Raw genomic sequence first — 22,147 nt, 5'->3', positions numbered from 1 at the left:
GAATAATAAACCATAACAAATAGTAGGTGAGCATGTCTGTGTATATTTGTGTGTATACATATGTCTGACATAATATTCTTTTCAACTCTTTTAAGATTTAAGGGATGAAGAGCTAAAATTGGCCTAATAGAAATATTTCTTAAGAAAACAGAAGAGGATAAATTTAGAAACCATAAAGAAACAAATTAGAATGCTCTGTCCCGTCTTAGGGTTAAACACTGAGTTCAGCCTAATCTTATGTCTGTTTGGGACCTGCGTGAGATCTGTGGTTTTATGCAGAATTTATTTGCATGCCCTGATCAAATAACCATGTATTCTCTGCATGCCACAGTGATTTTGGCATCATGGAATGAATTAATGGTTTTCATCATTAGCTGCGTTAAGGCAAAGAAGCAAGAATAAAGTTGGGGCTCTAAGAATAGTTTTAGAAGAATCTAAAGAGATGACTATGAGTTATCATTTGTACTTGGTTAAAATTGACAAAAAGTGGTAAAGCTCAGATCAGGTATTTTTTTTCAGTGAGCATTTTACCACCAGCAGCTCATCTCACCTGGTGTCTTTCTTGCTCTCCACATGCCCATCATGTGAAAGTAGAACACAGTGGAACACATCCCCCAAATCACTTTAGTGGAACACATCCCCCAAATCACTTTAGTATCTGAAGTGAGATTTTTAAAATTTTGTTCAACTATTTCCACTCAAATATTGTACTCTCACACTGGAATAAATGTATTCTGAAACTCCATTCTGTAACTATAAAAACCTCAATCTTCATGGTGTTTCAGTTAGGTAAGCAAAACAGCTCTCAGTTAGAAAAGAGTATGCTGTTAATTATTGATCTATGAATAGCTTAGACTTCATAAACCATTAAGTTTCTTTAGGTTCAGGGAGTTTTTATCCCCTTTCTCTTTTTTCTTTCCCCAGTTTTGAAATTAGAACTAGCCATATTTAAACAAAAAGTCATATTGAAACAATGCAGTGAACATTACTATTGTTCAACAATTATTTATTGAGGATTGTTGTGACATTGAGTGATGTGTGATAATGTAATGCAGAAATAAACACAAGGAAATCAAGAGACTATATGACCTAGAGATACACAAATAAGTGCTATGTGTCTCAGAGGAAGAAATGATCATGTCAAATTAAAAAGGCTTGGAAAACTCAGGGAAACTTTTCCCCAAGGTCAAAACTCTAGTCCTTAGTGTGGAAGGGGCTCACCACGTCACTAGCCTCACCTCCCTCTCCAGTATGTTCCATGCACCAGAATCTTCCTGCAGTCTTTTAGCTTGCTCATATCCTTGGGTGGAGGCAGGTGGTGTTATTCCTGTGAGAATTTCCTGTGAACTTTTCCTACTGACAAGCTGTTTTTCATCCTTCAAGTTTCAAATAAATTGACACTTTCTCAAAGACGTCTACCCCAACACTTTCCACCCATCCATTTTACCCTTTAACCATGTAGGTGCTCCCACACTGTTCCCTATAGTCTTACTGTACGGAGGTCTCAGCCTTCGTTCACTTCTCTGCTCTTGCCAACAGCACATTGGTCTGAGGTCATTGCAGTCATGCTTTCAGAATTTTTTTCTTTATTTCCCAGCTCCTTGCAAATATATAATAGTAGGCCTTAATAAGTGCTTAATAAATGAATGAAGTGGCAGGAAAAGCAATAAATCTTCAGAGAAGACAGGAGAAGGGCAGTAAAGGAAGGGGAAATTTTAAGATTATACTATATAACATGTTTGGTTATCAAGTGAAATTAAATGTACTTGTATTCTTAATGGGAAGGGAAGGAAAAAGAAAGAAGAAAAAGAGGAGAAGAGGAGAGATAAGGAAACACCTGTTTAATTTCCACTTTAGATATTAACCTCCATGGACTATGATTTCTTGAAATAGATTTTTATTTACTTAAGCATTTAAATAACAAATACTGTTTTTTCTCCGTCTGTTTCTTCCAAATATTGTGACTCTTGGTACATGTAACACAGAAATTTTAAGACATGTGTTAAAGCTTAGACTGTACAGAGATTTTTTTTTTTAATGTAGAACAAAGGAAGAGAAATATTTTAGAACACATTTTATTTGAGCTATCAGATAGAAGAGACATTCTTAATAAAGAACTTAATCGTAAATGTCTTGTCATGTGATAGACTCTATATTTTCAATTTCCTTTAGGGTGGAAAGAAAGGAACGTGCCCGATTGAAGACAGTGAAGTTTAATGCCAAACCTGGAGTGATTGATTCAAAAGGGGTAGGTACAAAATGATGGAAATATCAAGTTTTCTCTGTTGCCATGGATTTAACTGTAATTAACATTCAGGTTTTTGGTAGCAAACAAATTATGTGGTTACCAGATAGTAAAGCACTATTATAAATGTAATGCTAGAGTTAATAATGTCATATCTGATTAAATGAACCTATAGTAAATTTATTAAATACTGGGGGTAAAGCTGCTAGTGGGCAGCAGAAGCAATGTGTTGCTGAACGTCATGTAAAGACTTCAATAGAAAAGAAAAAAGACACTTTAGGCGTTTCTGTTTCTTTTTTTCTTTTAAATTACTATTCTAAAAATATGGATTTCATAAAAGGTATTTGCTCATCAGAAGATATATCTGGTCTGTTACACATTAGGAAGCTGAGATAGTAGTCATGGACGTACACGTGAATCATTAAAGTGAATACATGGATTGTTGTGACAGACATAGAAAAGAACAGATAAAATTTAATCACCAAAATTAAAATATTCACACATATATGCACATTACATCTTTTTAAATGATAGCTTTATGAGGTAAAATTCACATACTTAAAGTATGCAATTCAGGGTAGGTTTTAGTATGTTCAGAGATGTGCAACCGCCACCACAATTGATTTTAGAACATTTCATCACTCCATGAGGAAATCCTGTGTCCAGTGACAGCTGTCATTTCCCATTTCCCCATCCTCCCACCCTCAATCCAACCACAGGCAACCACTAATCAACTTTCTGTCTGTTGATTTTCCTATTCTGTATATTTTGTGCAAACAGAATTACATGCTAATTGGGTTTTTCAAGTGCTTCTTTCACGTCCATAATGTTTTCTACATGGGTCTATGTCATAGCATGTGTAAGTATTTCCTTTTTATTTTGTTTTATTTCTTTTTATTGTTAATTAATATGTCATGATGTGACTATACACATTTAATTTATTTGTTGATCAGTTTATGGACATTTGTGTTGTTTCCAGTTTTAAGTTATTACAGATAACCCCACTATGAACATTTGTATACCAAATTTTTTTTTTTTAATTAAATCATAGCTGTGTACATTAATGTGATCGTGGGGCACCATACACTAGTTTCACAGACCGTTTGACACATTTTCATCACACTGGTTAACATTGCCTTCCTGGCATTTTCTTATTTATTGTGCTAAGACATTTACATTCCACATTTACTAAGTTTCACATATACCCTTGTAAGATACACCACAGGTGTAATCCCACCAATCCCCCTCCCTCTGCCCTTGTATACAAATTTTTATGTGGACTTATGTTTTTATATCCATTGAGTATATACCTAGGCGTAGAATTGCTGGGTCATATAACTCTATCCTTAGTATTCTGAGGAACTGCCAGGCTATTTTTCTGAAGAAGTCATACCATTTCCACAGCAGCATATGATGGTTCTAATTTCTGCACATCCTCACTAATATTTGGTGTTATATGTCTTTCTGATTATAGCCATTTTAATTGGTATGAAGTAGTATCTCATTATGGTTTTTAGTTTCATTTTGCTAATGACTGTTAATACTGAGGACCTTCTCATGTGCTTATTGGCCATTTGTGTATCTTATTTGGAGAAATGTCTACTCAATTCCTTTGTCCATTGTAAATTGTTTGTTTTGTTATTGTTGAATTGTAGAAGTTCTTTATATATTCAGGTTATTCATCCCTTGTTAGGTACATGCTTTATAATATTTTCTCCCATTTTATGATTGTCTTTTTACTTTCTTGATAGTATCCTTTGATACACAAAAGTTTTCCATTTTGGTTAAGTCCAATTATGCATTTTTCATTTTCTTGTCATATCTAAGAAAACATTGCTTAATCCAAAGTCATGAAGATTTGCATCATATTTTATTCTAAGAGTTTTATGGTTTTAGATCTTAGATTTAGGTGTTTGCTTCATTTTGAGTTAGTTTTTTGTATATGGTATAAAGTAGGGTTCCAACTTCATTCTTTTACATGTGAATTGTTTTCTTAATTTAATTTTTGGATTATTCATTCCAAATGTATACAAATACAGTTATTTTTACATCAATCTTGTTGAATCCAGTTTTTTAGTGAATTCCTCAAAGTTTTTTATTATATAAAAAAGACATGATCATGACATGCAAAAAAATTTTTTTCTCCCTCATTCCCAGCATGTGGATAACTTTCATTTCTTTTTCATACCAAATTGCCCCAGCTAGAACCTCCAATACAACGTTGAATAGAAATGGCACAAGCACAATCATCCTTGTCTTTCTCCTGACCTTAAGGGGAATGCATTCACTCTCTCACTATTAAGTATGATGTTTGCTATACTTGTATAGCTTTTTAAATCTATTTTTTTGAGTGATAATACTAATATATTATTGCTGTGTTGTAAAATAATTTCATCTGCTTCATATTCTTTCTTTTCATGTCCTTTTCTTTCAATTTCTGCCCTAACAATTGTGGCTTTTGAACACCATGTAGACCCACAAGTTATGGTCAATAAATGTCACCATGAAATACAAAAAAAGGAAAAGTTATCATTTCTCAGGGCTTCTGAGGCCCAAAACATAGCATTGCCTATGTATTTTTAAGTAGAAGTATCATTGGACAAGCCAGTCCTTGACATAATAATGTACTGTCCCCTAAAACATTCAAGGGAAATGAAAATGTATTTAAATATGTGATGTCATTCTAAAAATAACATGAGGATATGTGACATCATAGTATAAGTCCTGTCATAGAAATATTAGTGATAGGGCAGAGGCAAGATGGCCAATTGGAGCCAGCTATCCACAGATGCTTGCATCCAGAAGTAAACAGAAGTTTAGCAAGTAAGCCGATGGTTTGGAGCTGAGCCAAGAGAGAAGGTTGAAGAATGCACATCGACCTTGCTGAGGCGAGTTGCAACCCCAAGGAAACAAACAATAGGTATAAAATTCATTGCCAAGCACACAGAAGTCCCTTTCCCCATAAGAATAACTCACAGTATACTCTATAAAAACAAGCAAGAAGAGTTCAAATCCCCTCCTATTTTATCCCATGGGAGAGACCCTCTAAAAATCAGAACTCCTTCCCTAGAGAGGACTTACAAATGTGTCATGGCACTCTCCCACCAGTCATAAAACTGTATAAAACTGTATATATTCTCTACCTGCAATTTTGAACTCCCAGCATTCCCTTCCACTCTCACCCTGTGGTCTGGAAGCTTGTCCCCCATGGAGTCCAAATAGTCCAAATTCGTGGAAATTTTATCAAGAGGAGTGGACATGGCATGGGCTGTTGCTGGTCTGCGCTCATTCTGTAGCATGGGAGTAAGAAGAGAATGATGAAATGGAGAGGGAGAAGGAGAGGTGGTGCCCCATGGTACAGAGCAGCAGCAGCAGCTGTGGGAATAATAGGGCTCACGCCCCTGGGGATATTTTGAAGAGACACTCCCTGTCTCTTTAGGAAACTAGAAGAAGCTGGGCATCTTCTCCAGTGGCAGTCACTGGAGGAACAGATCTGGGATGGAAATGCAGGCCCTGTGAGTAAAAGTATGCCTGAGGCAGTACTGGCCTGAGCAGGAGCGGGGACTAGAATACATGTGCGCAGAGATGGCATACTCCCAGGGTGGGGCTGAGCAGAAGAAGTGCTTTAGTGAGCCTAAGACACACCCGGACCTCAGGGGATCATAGCTGAAACAAAAGCAGGTGGGAAGAGGCAGAAACAAAAAGCTGAGTGTGAGCTCTAACCATGCCTGCCCTAACACAGACTGCACCAGAGACAGATATGCCAGCTCCGGGAAGCAGCACAGACCGGAGCTGAGTTGCAGTTTCTGTGAACTCAAACAATGTTTGATCTGCAGGGGAATATAGCTGGGACAGAAACAAATTGTGCAAAATTGTTCTGTTCTGTTGACAGTATTTATCAGGGGTGGGGCTAGAACTGAGTGAACCATCCCAGACTCCATTTAGCACCCAAGATTGTCAGGTCTCACCTCTCCCTTCTGGATGGTGGCAGAGTATGCAGGTCTGGCTGAGGAGACATAGATCTCCCTGCGACTCAGGCAGGTGCAAACCACCGGACCATCTGCTCATTGGAAGCAAGTGGGTCACAGCCCTGCAGGGGTACCAATGACTGGGTGTAAGGTGGGGAAGGACTCATCAACCTCCCCAGACTAATTCATTTGCTGGGTGGGTCCTTCTGACCTCACAGAGCACTGGAGTGAGTCATACTTGAGCTGCCAGCAGACCCCCTGCAATCTAGTTGCTAGAGACCTTTTGAACTCTCCCACCTGAGACTGGTGCTGACTGGGACAATTGATTTGGACCTCTTCAACTGGGCCAATCACACATGGATTATCCAAAGTAGTACCCTGGGTGTGTGGTTGTGGGAAGGTTTGAGTTTCTTTTTCTAGTTGCTGTCCATGGGGGGGTAGGGTGACTCAATTGCTGGTATTTATTCATAGCTGAGATTTCAACCCAGAGTAACTGATTCACTTGGGTAGGGCAGAGACCAACTGAAAACAAGACAGCCACTTAGCCTCACAGCACCAAGCAGGACCCCAGTTTCTCAGGCCATAGCACTGTACAGGTCATTTGCAGAGCTCTAGGGGAAAAGGTACAGACACCAATTCCAGCTCTTGGGCAAAGGGTGGGTTAATCACTACTCCAGAAGCACCCCCGCCAACACAACTTCACCTTATCGGCTCATCTAGGAAACACTGTAAAATAATCACGGGATGGAATCAATGGAAAAACTCCAGTAACTGGAATAACCAGAGTAGATCAACTCCCCAAAGGAATGACATGGTGAACACAACCGAAAATCCCATTCCTAAACAGATGGCTGAGATGTCAGAAATCAAATTCAGAATTTGGATCGCAAATAAGATTAATAGAATGGAGGTAAAGTTAGAATTAGAAATGCAAGGAGCATTTCAAAAGTTGTCTCAAGAATTCAATGAATTCAAACACAAAATCACCAAAGATTTTGACACATTGAGGCAGGAATTTGCATCCCTCAAAGATCTGAAAAATACAGTAGAATCCCTCAGTAACAGAATGGAGCAAGGACAAAAAAGGATTTCTGACATTGAAGACAAAGCTTTTGAACACTCCCAAGCACTCAAAGAGGAAGAGAAGTGGAGAGCAAAAAGGATCATTCTCTCAGAGAGCTCTGGGATAATTTGAAGAAAACTAATATTCACCTTATAGGAATCCCTGAAGGTGATGAAGTTGTTTAGCAAAGCACAGAGGCTCTTTTTCATGAGATTATGAAGGAGAACTTTCCAGACATGCCAAGAGATTCTGAAATTCAGAGAGCAGACAGTTTCAGAACCCGAGCATGACTCAGTTTGAATGAGACATCCCCCAGGCACATCCTAATTAACTTCACTAAAGTTAATATGAAGGAGAAAACTCTGAAAGCAGCCAGGCGTAAGAAAACTATAACCTACAAAGGGAAGAATATTAGAATGACTGCATATCTCTCTGCTGAAACATTTCAAGCAACAAGGGGTGGTCATCAACTTTTAATCTCCTGAAACAAAATGACTTTCAATCCAGGATCCTGTATACAGCTAAACGGAGTGTCATTTATGATGGAGAAATTAAATACCTTAATGACATTCACATGTTGAAGAACTTTGCCATAACTAAAATAGCTCTCCAGGATATTCTCAGACCTATCCTTCATAATGACCAACACAATCCTCTACCACAAAAGTAAACTCACTCAGAAAGTTTTGATCAAATTCCAACTTTCACAGTGGCAAAAGGATTAAAAATGGCCACTGGACTTTAGAATACCTCAATACCCCAAATTCTACCAGGCTTATCAATATTCTCCATTATTGTGAATGGCTTAAATTGTCCTCTAAAGTGGCACAGGTTGGCTGAATGGATACAAAAACTCAGGCCAGATATCTGCTGTATACGAGAATCTCATCTTACCTTAAAAGATAAATATAGACTCAGGGTGAAGGGATGGTCATCTATATTTCAGGCAAATGGAAATCAGAAAAATGCAGGTGTTGCAATTTGCACATACAATAGGCTTTAAACAAACAAAAGTAATGAAGGGTAAGAATGGTCACTTCATATATGTTAAGAGTAAGACTCAATATGATGAGATTTCAATTATTAAAATTTATGCACCCAAACAGAATGCACCTCAATTTATAAGAGAAACACTAACAAACATGAGCAACTTCACTTCCTCCAGCTCCATAATAGTTGGAGATTTTAACTCTCCTTTGGCAGTGTTGAATAGATCCTCCAATAAGAAGCTGAACAAAGAAATTTTAGATTTAAACGTAACCATTCAACATTTGGATTTAACAGACATCTAAAGAACATTTCATCCCAACAAAACTGAATACACATTCTTCTCATCAGGCCACGGAACATTCTCCATAATCAATCACATCTTAAATCACAAGTCTAACCTTAGTTAATTTAAAAGAATAGAAATTATTCCTTGCATCTTCTCGGACCACCGTGGAATAAAAGGTGAACTCAGTAACAACAGGAATCTGCATACTCATACAAAAACATGGAAGCTAAATAACCTTATGCTGAAATAGAACTGGGTCATAGATGAGATTAAGAAGGAAATTACCAAATTTTGGAACAAAATGACAATGAAGGCATGAATTATTAGAACCACTGGGATAGCGCAAAGGCAGTCCTAAGAGGGAAATTTATAGCACTGCAAGCCTTCATCAAGAGAACGGAAAGAGAGGAAGTTAACAAGTTAATGGGACATCTCAAGCAACTGGAAAAGGAAGAACATTCCAATTCCAAACCCAGTAGAAGAAAAGAAATAACCAAAATTAGAGCAGAATTAAATGAAATTGAAAACAAAAGAATTATACAACAGATCAATAAATCAAAACTTTGGTTTTTTGAAAAGGTGAATAAAATAGATAAACCTTTGGCTAACCTAACCAGGAAAAAAGGAGTGAAATCTCTAATTTCATCAATCAGAGATGACAAAGACAAAATAGCAACAGACTTCTCAGAAATTCAAAAAATCCTTAATGAATATTACAAGAAACTTTATTCTCAGAAATAGGAAAATCTGAAGGAAATTGACCAATACTTGGAAGCAGGTCCCCTTCTAAGACTTAGCCAGAATCAAGTTGAAATGTTGAATAGGCCAATATCAAGTTCTGAAATAGCATCAACCATACAAAATCTCCCTAATAAGAAAAGCCTGGGACCAGAAGGCTTCACATCAGAATTCTACCAAACCTTTAAAGAGGAACTAGTACCTATATTACTCAAACTGTTCCAAAATATAGAAAAAGAAAGAATATTACCCAACATGTTCTATGAAGGAAACATCACCGTGATCCCCAAACCAGGAAGAGACCCAACAGGAAAAGAAAATTACAGACCAATATCAGTAAAAAGTATAGATACAAAAATGTGCAACAAGATCCCAACAAACAGAATCCAGCAACACATCAAACAAATTATACATCGTGACCAAGTCGGTTTTATCCCAGGGTATCAAGGCTGGTTCAATATATGTAAATCTATAAATATAATTTAGCACATAAACAAATTAAAAAACAAAGGTCGTATGATTCTCTCAGTTGATGCAGAAATAGCTTTTGATAATATCCAGCATCCCTTCATGATCAGAACACTTAAGAAAATTGGTATAGAAGGGAGATTTCTTAAACTGATAGAGGCCATCTGTAGCAAACCCACAGCCAATATCGTATTAATGGAGTTAAATTGAAATCATTTCCACTCAGATCAGGAACCAGACAAGGCTGCCCATTGTCTCCACTGCTCTTTAACATTGTAGTGAAAGTTTTAGCCATCGCAATTGGGAAGAAAAGGCAATCAAGGGTATCCATATAGGGTCAAGAAGAGCTCACACTTTCACTCTTCCCTGATGATAAGATTATATATCTGGTAAATACTAGGGATTCTGCTACAAACCTCTTAGAAGTGATTAAGTAATACAGCAGCGTCTCAGGTTACAAAATCAACATTCACAAATCAGTAACCTTTATATACACCAACAATAGTCAAGTGAAAAAACAGTTAAGAACTCTATTCCATTCACAGTAGTGCCAAAGAAAATGAAATATTTGGGAGTTTATCTAACAAAGGGCGTGAAAGATCTCTATAAAGAGAACTATAAAATTCTAAGAAAACACATAGCTGAAAATGTTAACAAATGGAAAAACATACCATTCTCATGGCTGGAAAGAATCAACATTGTTAAAATGTCCGTACTACCCAAAGTAATATACAATTTTAACGCAATCCCAATTAAAGCTCCACTGTCATACTTTAAAGATCTTGAAAAAAACAATACTTTGTTTTATATGGAATTTAAAAAACAACTTGAGTAGTCAAGACATTACTCAGAAATAAAAACAAAGCAGGAGGAATCACGCTACCACACCTCAGTCTATATTATAAATCGATAGTGATCAAAACAGCATGGTATTGGCACAAAAACAGAGAGGTAGATGTATGGAACAGAATAGAGAACCAAGAGATGAACCCAGCTACTTACTGATATTTGGTCTTTGAGAAGCCAATCAAAAATATTCAGTGGGGAAAAGACTCCCTATTTAACAAATGGTGCTGGGTGAATTGGCTGGCAACCTGTAGAGGACTGAAACTGGACCTATACCTTTCACCGTTAACTAAGATAGAGTATCACTGGATTAAAGATTTAAACTTAAGACATTGAACTATAAAAAATACTAGAAGAGAGTGCAGGGAAAACTCTTGAAGAAATCGGTCTGGGTGAGTATTTTATGAGGATGACCCCCCCCCACCCCCAGGCAATTGAAGCAGCTTCAAAAATACACTACTGAGACTGGATTAAACTAAAAAGCTTCTGCACAGCCAAGAACACGGTAAGGAAAGCAAGCAGACAGCCCTCAGATTGGGAGAAGATATTTGCAGGTTATGTCTCCAACAAAGGTTTAATAACCAGAATCCACCGAGAACTCAAACCTATAAGCAAGAAAAGAACAAGTGATCCTACTGGTGGGATTACACCAGCGGTGCATCTTACAAGGGTATATGTGAAACTTGGTAAACGGTCTGTGAAGCTAGTGAATGATGCCCCATGATCATATCAATGTACACAGCTATGATTTAATAAAAAAAAAAAGAACAAGTGATCCCATCACAGGCTGGGCAAGGGACTTGAAGATAAACTTCTCTGAAGAAGACAGGCACATGGCCTACAGACATATGAAAAAATGCCCACCATCCTTAATCATCAGAAAAATGCAAATCAAAACTACTTTGAGATATCATCTAACTCCAGTAAGATTAGCCCATATCACAAAATCCCAAGACCAGAGATGTTGGCATGGATGTGGAGAAAAGGGAATACTTATACACTGTTGGTGGGAATGCAAATTAATACATTCCTTTTGGAAAGATGTTTTGAGAACACTTTGAGATCTAAAAATGGAATTGCCATTCAATCCTATAATTCCTCTACCTCTACCTATAATTCCAGAAGACCAAAAGTCACATTATAAGAAAGATATTTGTACCAGAATGTTTGTTGCAGCCCAATTCTTATTTGCTAAGTCATGGAAAAAGCCCAAGTGACCATCTATCCACAAATGGATTAATAAATTGTGGTATATGTGCACCATGAAATATTATGCAGCATTAAAGAAAGATGGAGACTTTGCCTCTTTCATGTTTACTTGGATAGAGCTGGAACATATTCTTCTTAGTAAAGTATCTCAAGAATGGAAGAAAATGTATCCAATGTACTCAGCCCTACTATGAAACTAATTTATGACTTTCATATAAAAGCTATAACCCAGTTATAACCTAAGAATATGGTATGGGGAAAGGAAGGAGGGGGGAAATGGGGGAGGGAAAGTGATTGGTGGTTTTACACCTGCGGTGCATCTTACAAGGGTACATGTGACACTTAGTAAATGTAGAATGTAAATATCTTAACACAATAACTAAGAAAATGCCAGGAAGGCTATGTTAACCAGTGTGATGAAATGTGTCAAACGGTCTATAAAACCAGTGTATGGTGCCCCATAATTGCATTAATGTACACATCTATGATTTAATAATAAAAAAATAAAATAAAAATAAAACATTGTAATGGAAGTTTTAATCATTGCAATTTGGGAAGAAAAGGCGATCAAGGGTATCCATATAGGGTCAGAAGAGATCAAACTTTCACTGTTAGCAGATGATATGATTGTATCATATGAAATCATATGATTGTATTCATATCATATTAAAACACCAGTGATTCTACTACAAAACTCTTAGAAGTGATCACGGAATACAGTAGCGTCTCAAGTTACAAAATCAACATTTATAAATTGGTAGCCTTTATATATAGCAATTGAAAAAATAGTCAAGGACTCTATTCAGCTCATAGTAGTGCCAAAGAAGATGAAATATTTGGGAGTTTATCTAACAAAGGATGTGAAAGATCTCTATAAAGTGAACTATAAAACTCTAAGACAATAAATAGCTGAAAATGTTAACAAATGGAAAAACATACCATGCTCATGGCTGGGAAGAATCAACATTGTTAAAATGTCCATACTACCCAAAGCAATATACAATTTTAATGCAACCCCTATTAAAGCTCCACTGTCACACTTCAAAGATCTCAAAAAAATAATACTTTGTTTTATGTGGAATCAGAAAAAACCTCGAATAGCCAAGACATTACTCAGAAATAAAAACAAAGCAGGAGGAATCACATTACCAGACATCAGACTATACTATATATCAGTAGTGATCAAAACAGCATGGTACTGGCACAAAAACAGAGAGGTAGATGTATGGAACAGGATAGAGAACCAAGAGATGAACCCAGCTACTTACTGTTATTTGATCTTTCACAAGCCAATTAAAAACTCTCAGTGCGGAAATGATTTCCTATTTAACAAATGGTTCTGGGTGAACTGGCTGGCGGCCTGTAGAAGACTGAAACTGGCACACCTTTCACCATTAACCAAGATAGACTCTCACTGGATTAATTAATTAAAGATTTAAACTTAAAACATGAAGCTATAAAAATACTGGAAGAAAGTATAGGGAAAACTCTTGAAGAAATCCGCCTGGGAGAATATTTTATGAGGAGGACCCCCTGGGCAATTGAAGCAATATCAAAAATACACTACTGGAACCTGATGAAACTAAAAAGCTTCTGCACAGCCAAGAACACAGTAAGTAAAGTAAGCAGACAGCCCTCAGCATGGGAGAATATATTTGCAGTTTATGTCTTACTAAGGTTTAATAACCAGAATCCACTGGGAACTGAAACGTATTAGCTAGAGAAGAACAAGTGATCCCATCTCAGGGTGGGAAAGGGACTTGAAGAGAAACTTCTCTGAAGAAGACAGGCGCACAGCCTACAGACATATGAAAAAATGCCCATCATCCTTAATCATCAGAGAAATGCAAATCAAAACTACTTTGAGATATCATCTAACTCCAGTAAGATTAGCCCATATCACAAAATCCCAAGATTAGAGATGTTGGCATAGATGTGGAGAAAAGGGAATACTTCTACACTACTGGTGGGAATGCAAACTAATACATTCCTTTTGGAAAGATGTTTGGAGAACACTTAGAGATCTAAAAATAGATCTGCCATTCAATCCTACAATTCTTCTTGTAGGTATGTACCCAGAAGACCAAAAATCCCATTATAACAAAAATATCTGTACCAGAGTGTTTATTGCAGCCCAATTCATAATTGCTAAATCATAGAAGAAGCCCAAGTGCCCATCTATCCACAAATGGATCAATAAATTGTGGTATATGTACACCATGGAATATTATGCAGCCTTAAAGAAAGATGGAGACTTCACCTCTTTCATGTTTACATGGATGGAGCTGGAATAATTCTTCTTAGTAAAATATCTCAAGAATGGAAGAAAAAGTATCCAATGTACTCAGCCCTACTATGAAACTGATATATAGCTTTCATATGAAAGCTGTAATCCAATTATAACCCAAGAATATGGGGAAAGAGGACAAGAAGGGGAGTGTAGAGGGGAGGATGGGTGCAGGGAGGGTAATTGGTGGGACCACACCTACAGTACCTCTTATAAGGGTACATGTGAAATTTACTAAATGTAGAATATAAATGTCTTAACACAATAACGAGGAAAATACCATGAAGGCTATGTTAACCTGTTAGATGAAAATATTTCAAATTGTGTATAAACCAGCACATTGTACCCCATGATTGCATTAATGTGCACAGCTATGATTTATTAAAAAAAATAAAAAAATAATTTTTAAAGAAATATTAGTGGTATATAAAAGAGTGAGATTTTTCAGTGATTCCTGGTGAGAACTTAAGGACAGAGCTCCTGTTTGTTTTTTATATATAGTTGGATATATATAAAATTTTTTATTGAATACCTACCACATGGCCAACACATCCAAGGACTTATGGTGGATACAAAGTTTAACATAGGCCCTTCTCCCCAAGCACTTTTAACATCAACGAGAGGCTGGGTATCTTTTCAGTAATGCTAAAATGTATGTGGTGTGCTTTTTTTTTCTTTTTTTGAGACAGAGTCACGCTATGTCGCCCTCAGTAGAGTACCATCGCATCACAGCTCGCAGCAACCTCAAACTCTTGGGCTTAAGTGATTCTCTTGTCTCAGCCTCCCAATTACCTGGACTACAGGCACCCACCACAATGCCCAGCTGTATTTTGGTTGCAGTTGTCATTGGTGTTTAGCTGGCCCATGCAGGGTTCGATCCTTCCAGCCTTGATGTATGTGGCTGGCATCCTATTCACTGAGGTATGGGTGTCACCCTGTAGTGTGCTTTTTGATCATATATGTTGAACACCAGTAAGTGTTTTGCTATGAATAGAATGTGAATTCTAGGACTTTGCTATTGAAGGACAGGAGTAACCATGTGGGAAGGGAAGCCCTGAACCTGGAAGTCAGGAGGATCAGTAATCTGAATTTTGGTTTCAGTTCATTACCAAGTCACCATTGCTGGTTGAGTCTTATTAGCACAATAAAAGCTTTAAACTATATCAGAGATGTCAAACAAGTTTCCTCTCCTTTGTAAACTGATGATAATTTAGTAGTTTTTAACTGGAATAATATTTTTGAAAAGGATTCTGAGGCCATATAGGATCTCAAAAGAAAAAAAAATAGTTCCATGATTAAGTCATCTCTAGGTCAACATTGGGAATTGTTCTTTATTTGTAATCCCTATCCCAGATTCATTGATTTTTTTTTTATCTTTCTATCAGTAACTCTCCATGGTATTTAGTCATGCATTAATTGGTAATAAACCAAAGCTTTCCAAGTCTTCATGGAGATCTTCCATACATCAATGGAAGACTTGTCCAGAAGTAGAAAGCAAAAGATAAGTAAGAAGAGAGAAAATCACTTGGAAAAGGAAAGACCAACTATAGGAAGAGTTAGGAAAGCTGGGGCAGGAGATGCCCCTCACTCTGAGTCAAGGGCAAGGGCAACAGAAATAAGTCATTGTTACAGAGGCCTCCTTGTCTAAGACATAGGGGTAAATTCAGCATAAAATGAGGAGGAAAACTGTCTGAAATGAGAACAAGAATGGGGTATTTTAAATAACCTTCTCATTAGCTAGCCTTTAGGAAGCATTGTGAAACAGCCTGAGGAGTTCATAGTGAAAGCCAAGGTTACTACCTGGAGTAGCTTAACATCAATTCATATCTATGAAGACAGGCGTGACAAGAGCCTTACTCATAGTATGTATACAAGCTGTAAGAATTTAAATTTATAGTCTCGGAAGTGACCAGAGAGCACTTTATAGAACTAGGTCTTTAATTGGCTTCTCAGTACTTGAGTTACTTTTCCAGAACTGTCCATCAATTAAAATAACATAGATTGCTGCAAAACACCAGGCACCATGCTAGGTGCCTTGTGGTGTGGCAAAAAAATTAAGAAGATAAGATTTCTCATCTCAATGAGCTTACAGCAAGAAATATAGGCAGGCAAACTGCTGATACAGCATCATCAATGCACCCCATAAATTTAGGGAATTAACAGTCTTCATTTTAAAAATCAGGAGAGTGGGCATCGGGAAGATTACTTGCCTACGATCATGCAGTGAGTAGATGTGAGCATCAGATTCAAATCAAGACGATTTTTTTTTTTTGCAGTTTTTGGCCAAGGCTGGGTTTGAGCCCACCACCTCTGGCATATGGGGCCAGCAGCCTACTCCATTGAGCCACAGGCACCGCCCCAAATTGAGATGATTTTGACAGCAGAATGTCTGCCCTTTCCATTACTTCACCCTGCACCTGATTCTATTCTAGCCAAGAGATGAAGAGCATTACTAATTATGCCTTAGGTAAGAGAGAAGACATCAAAAACGTGATATTTGAACAAGATCTTGAAGTTTGACTAGACATTGGCTGCGCAATTAAGAAAAAGTGTGAATATGATAATGAAAACTGTAGGCATGTTGGAGTGGGGTCAGGTGAGTGAAGGACACCAATGCATGGAGGTTGTGGGGGAGGAGGGGCTATAGCAAACAGGGCTGACATGGAAGGCCAGAAAGCTTGTATGGAAGGCCTGGCTGTGTGGCTTGGCACTTACTGAATTTTGAGAGTATCTGTGAGGAAATCTGAGGCTCTCCATTTGAAAGTGCTCACTTGCTTTAAATGAAGTGCTCAGGCTTCTTCTCCAGTCTTTGTGTTTTCACAATGTCTATGTGTGCACATTCAAAGCCAAGTGAAAAGTAACATGGGTAGTTCCAACTTACCCAGACTCTGAAACTCTAAACATCCACCTATTTGGATGAGTCTGCTTGAGACCCATCTCAATTTTCCAGATCTCAATGCAACCACACTCTCCTAGTTATGTTTGTTAAGTCTCTATTCAAATCAGACTCTGGCGAAAATGTAATGGTCCCTAGATTTTTTTTCTTTGTCTTTCTAACTTTTTAATCAATTTTAACATTCACCAGTCATTCTAATCGCTTGAGCCCAAGAGTTTGAGATTGCTGTAAGCTGTGATGACACGGCACTCTACCGAAGGCAATATAGTGAATCTATCTCAAAAAGAAAAAGGAAGGGAGGGAGGGAGGGAAGGAAGGAATGGAAAGAAAGGAAGGAATGGAAAGGAAAGAAATCAGAAAGAAATCAAATTGTGGTTGTGCTTGGAGTGTTAGTGCACAGAAAGGACATAAGGGGAGATTCTGGTGCTGGCAGTGCTCTCTTTATTGACCAAAATGCTGGCTACACATGTATTTGTGTCATGAAAATTAATCCAGCTGCATCTTTGGTTTGTGTACTTTTCTGTATGTATGCTTTAATAAAAGACTGCTTAAAAAAAATAACCAGCCATTCTATTACTTATTGAGAGGTTTGGAAAATTGTATAATCTTCAGAATCAAGCTGTTTGGCATTGAAAATCAATGATTATATACTGATTTGTGCTAAACTTTATTTTCATTTTTTTAAGTCCCTGTAATTTAAGGAAGGAAAACGTACGTAGGAGAGAGTGTAAGAGACCTTTCTATATGCTTAAATATGTCAGCAATGCACAATGTGTAAGTGCCTTCTTTACGTTGTAAATACTTTTTAAAGTAAAGTAAGGTATAAATAAATAATTCTATTTATCCTCAGGCTGAGACACAACAGAAATGATGATAGTTGTTATTTGAAATAGTAAGAAAGTTAATTGTAAAAAACTAGACAATTTACATACAGCTTTAATCACCACAATAAGACTTTAAAAGAAATCATTTATTCCCTTTTTATAGGCTTGAAGAAACCGAGACTTAGAGAGGTGAAGAAAGCTGGATGCGTGTCTGACTGATTGCGAAGTCTGTTTGCTAAGGCATGCCTTCTTCCTCATTAAGACTATGTCACACTTGTACATTTTAAGGAAAATGAAGGAGTAAATTGGAGTTAGATTTGTCAAAACCTAATTTGGATTTGTCAAAACTGAAATCCCGAAAGGGAAGCTGATTTCCCCAAAGGGCATTCAACTTTCTGGACTAGAACATTTCTGAGGGGAGGTCAGGGCTCCAGGCTTTCTCTACCATGGCCTGCTAGAATATAGTGAGGGGACCAGTCTTGGTAAACATGTTCATTCAGTCATTTAATAAACCTTTATTAGATGCCAACACAGCCTGACAGACAACGTGGAGTTGTAAAGATGAATAAGTTCATGGTCACTGCCTGGAGGAGCAGGTGTTCTGGAGGAAGAGAATGAGTCCCTACAGGGAGAAAGTGATTAATACCAAAGGAAAAAAACAGAAAACATGCTTTTCAGTTCAGAAAATGAAATTCTGGCTTGGAAGCTGAGAGAATTTGAATTGGAAAGCCTTGAAAGAACAGTAAAATTTGCAAGCTAGGGACTGGAGGTAAGAGGAAGATACAGAATAGTTAGGAAGTAGAGCCTGGTTCACTTTCTTTGCAAGGAACAGTTTGCAAAGAAAGTGCATGATCTTAGAAGATGAAGAAGAATAAAAGAACTCAGAACTGGGAAGTTAAACTCAAGTCAGTTCTGATGCTTAAAATTTTCTGAGTAACTTGTACTTTATCCTATAGACAATGAAGGATTTTAAGGACTGTGACCAAACAAAATCCAGTGATTTTCTCTAGGCCCTTCCAGCCTTAATGTACCTGTATTATTGCCTGTATGTCACCATACTGTGAGGTCCTCCTAGACAAAGATCCAACTCTACTGATGTTTGTGCCCCACCCACACGAGGTCTGCATGATGCATACTGGCTACTCAGTGCATCCTGAAAATCTGAACTCAAAATATTGATAATAGAAAAGCAAAGAGGAGAGAGGAGAGGAGAGAGGACTATCATCCTTAGACATCTGTCCCAGTGGTTCCCAATAGTATTCGATTTCCTTTTCCAAAACCTTTACAAGGAGATGTTGATTGTGAGAGAGGGAATGGAGCAAGAGGGCGAGAGAGGATGTTAGCAATCTCTCTGAATCAAACTGCAGCTGACATTGAGAAATCTCAGTTCTGCTCCATGGATTCTTAGAACTTTCCATATGACCATTGACTCCTGCTATGTCATTTACAGATGAAGAAACTGAGAATTATTTCTCAGGGACACACAGCTGGTAGCAGAGCCTGCCACTGTGTCATCTATCAAAAAATCAATTTGACAGTCAGCGTTTCATTAGCAAGATGGGAATTATATTTGCTTCATCTGGGGATTGATTTTGTAACACCTTCACAGAGACATTTTGAGTTTCTATAACTGTCAAAAGAAAGCTCCTTCATGGATCAGTCTTGGAATGGCCAGAGCCAAGTGAAGAGCTCATATGTCCAGAGGTGACCTACAGAGTCGTTAGGGAGAGGTGGAAGGACAGCCACCCCACCCTACTCCACCAGGCATCAAAAAGACAGGCCTGCCCTCCACATTCATAAACTCAGGAAAGTCTCCTCCTCGAGTGTCCTCAGTCACTTGCCTATTCCAGGCCCTCTAACAGCTTCCTAGTGGTCTTCCTGACTCATTTTCCCCTTGTGATTCTTTCCTTATATTGCATGTACTGTGGTTTTAACCAGACTCACATTTTTTACATGAAGACAGGGATACGTCCAGGGAATTCTCCAGCATCAGTAGCTCAGGCTAGGGAGACCTTTTAACTCACTACATTTTCTTTTGAATGTAATAATCACATTTGTCCAAACTTTGAGCTCTACTGAAAACAACCTGAAAAGCACACAGGTAATTTTCTGATATAGAAATGCTAATGGTTCTGCAGGTGATTCTCAGAGGAGTGGCCCAATCAAGTTTTCATCTTTAATACATGTCAAGAGGGTTCTTATAAGCTAATGGGATTCAATGAACATTTGTGAATGAATTAATATATATTATTTCACACATTCCTCATAGTCAAGTTACTGCCAGTCTGTGGAATGGTGTGGAGAATAAATTGCGCTCCTTGTGTATTTTTATGCATTTGTATTTCTTAGTCAACAGGTCTTTTCTAGCTCCAAAAAAATAGTGCTGTCAAAACTATCAAGTTAATCTGCAACTTTGTATACCAAATTTAGTGTGACTTATAGTGGACAAAATCAGTCAACGGTACAAACCCACATTCACGTTTTACAGCGTATTTGTTTATACAGTTCTTTTTCCCTTCTCCAGCTTGTTAATACTTAACTGTGTTTGATCAACCTCATCCTGGAAAAGTTGTGAAATTTTAAAAATATCATTGAAATCCAATGTTATTATTACTGCATTAAGCTAAAACTTTAGTTAATGGTGGAAGGAATATCATGAAATATCATAAGTTCATTTGCTCATTTTGCTTTCATCTTTGGTAATAGTTTTAGTTTTCAGCTTTTTCGAGCTTTTCTGTTTAGCAGACTTTTGTTGAGGCCATACTATGTGCCACGGACTGATTTAGTCAGTGAAATACACCATGAATAAGGCATGGCTGTAGCCTGTAGGAATCTCAAAATATTCCATGGAGACAAATATTCTAGCAAATAACAAATAGAATCTGGTAAGAGCTGAGTGAAAGATGAGCCTGGCATACTATTTGAACTCAAGCCTGGAATATTTAAGCCACTCTTGGAGTTCGTAGGAAAGTCTCTAAAAGAGATAATGGCCAAAATGAGCCTTGAAGGATGAATAAAATCTAACCAGGTATAAAAAGATGGAAAAAATGTTGTTGACAGAAGTTGATGTTATGTAAGACAAGAAACTGCAGTGTGCCCAGGGAAGCCAGAGAAGCTTAATGTTATGTAAGAATTATACAAAAGAGTAAGTACAAACTTGAAATAACAGGAGATAGATCAGAGGGGACAGTCAGGAACCGGGGCCTTTGTCTAGAGGACAGTGGAAAGCCTTTGGGGGATTTTAGCAGAGGTTAGGTTAGAGTTTTAGCAGATTGATTTGTTGCAATGTGGAATAAATTTCCAAAGGAAGGCATCCCTAGAGGGCAGGAGTCCCTTTTAGTAATGCAGGTGAACCACTGAGAAGGCTTGGCCAAGGACCATAGAGTAGCTATGAGGAGGAGAGAAAAAAACAGAAAATATTGAGCAGGAAAAAGAAATATGTAGCCTGTAAGCAATTACATCAGAATCGGAAGCTCAAGCTCCATGTCCTATGGAGTCAGAATCTCTCTGGGGATGGGAGCAGGAAAGCTACATTTTAACAAGCTCCCCAGAGATTTCATTAGGCATGCTAAAATTTGAGATACACAGAGATAGTGGAAAGCTATCAGTCAGAATGATCAACTTCTGTCAGAACTAGCATAACGTCTAAGCCTCGGTTATATCATATTAAAAATGGGAGTCATCAGCCAGGTGCTGTGGTTGACTCCTGTAATCCTAGCACTCTGGGAGGCTGAGGTGGGTGGATCCCTTGAGATCAGGAGTTAGAGACCAGTGTGAGCAAGAGCAAGACCCTGTCTCTACCAAAACTAGAAAAATTAGCCAGGCGTTGTGGCAGACACCTGTAGTGCCGGCTACTTGGGAGGCTGAGGCAGGAGGATCACTTGAGCCTAGGAGTTTGAAGTTGCTATGAGTTAGGCTGATGCCAGGGCACTCTAACTCAGGCAAAAGTCAGACTCTATCTCAAAAAAAAGGAAGTCATCTTAAAAGAGATAGTATAAAAAAAAAAAGAGAGAGAGATAGTATATGCCAAGCACTTAGAAATATTGGTCTATCTCTTGCCCACCCCCAGCACACATATTTTAAGTTTCCTCCCTTTATAAGGCTGGAATGAACAAGTTCCTAATAATACTCTCTTTCTCAGTTGCAAATCCTCTTTTGCACAGACAGAAGGAAGGGAGAGTTACCACACTCTGCCCTGTACTCACTTGTGTAGGAAATTGTTTTTGACCATGTGCTTGCTGACTTCGTCGCCTGCTGACTGTTGTGGACGGTACGACTGATGTCAGTCCCCACCTCTGCCCTGCCATTGGCTGCAAATCTGGATGGT

General features: G+C 37.9%; 1 protein-coding gene across 22 annotated transcripts in view; it reads left to right on the top strand.

Moving 5' to 3' along the window:
- DLG2 (discs large MAGUK scaffold protein 2) overlaps positions 1 to 22,147 on the top strand; it is a 2,435,891-nt gene that overhangs the window by 2,343,567 nt on the left and 70,177 nt on the right. For all 22 annotated transcript variants that reach the window (XM_053560224.1, XM_053560234.1, XM_053560232.1 and 19 more), the window contains one exon: positions 2,173 to 2,248. In XM_053560224.1, the coding sequence (XP_053416199.1) occupies positions 2,173 to 2,248 (76 nt within the window). The remainder of the gene's footprint in view (positions 1 to 2,172; positions 2,249 to 22,147) is intronic.

Source organism: Nycticebus coucang, chromosome 14 (assembly GCF_027406575.1).
Source record: "Nycticebus coucang isolate mNycCou1 chromosome 14, mNycCou1.pri, whole genome shotgun sequence".
Classification (NCBI taxonomy): Eukaryota; Metazoa; Chordata; class Mammalia; order Primates; family Lorisidae; genus Nycticebus; species Nycticebus coucang.
This window is presented reverse-complemented; position numbering and strand designations above follow the sequence as displayed.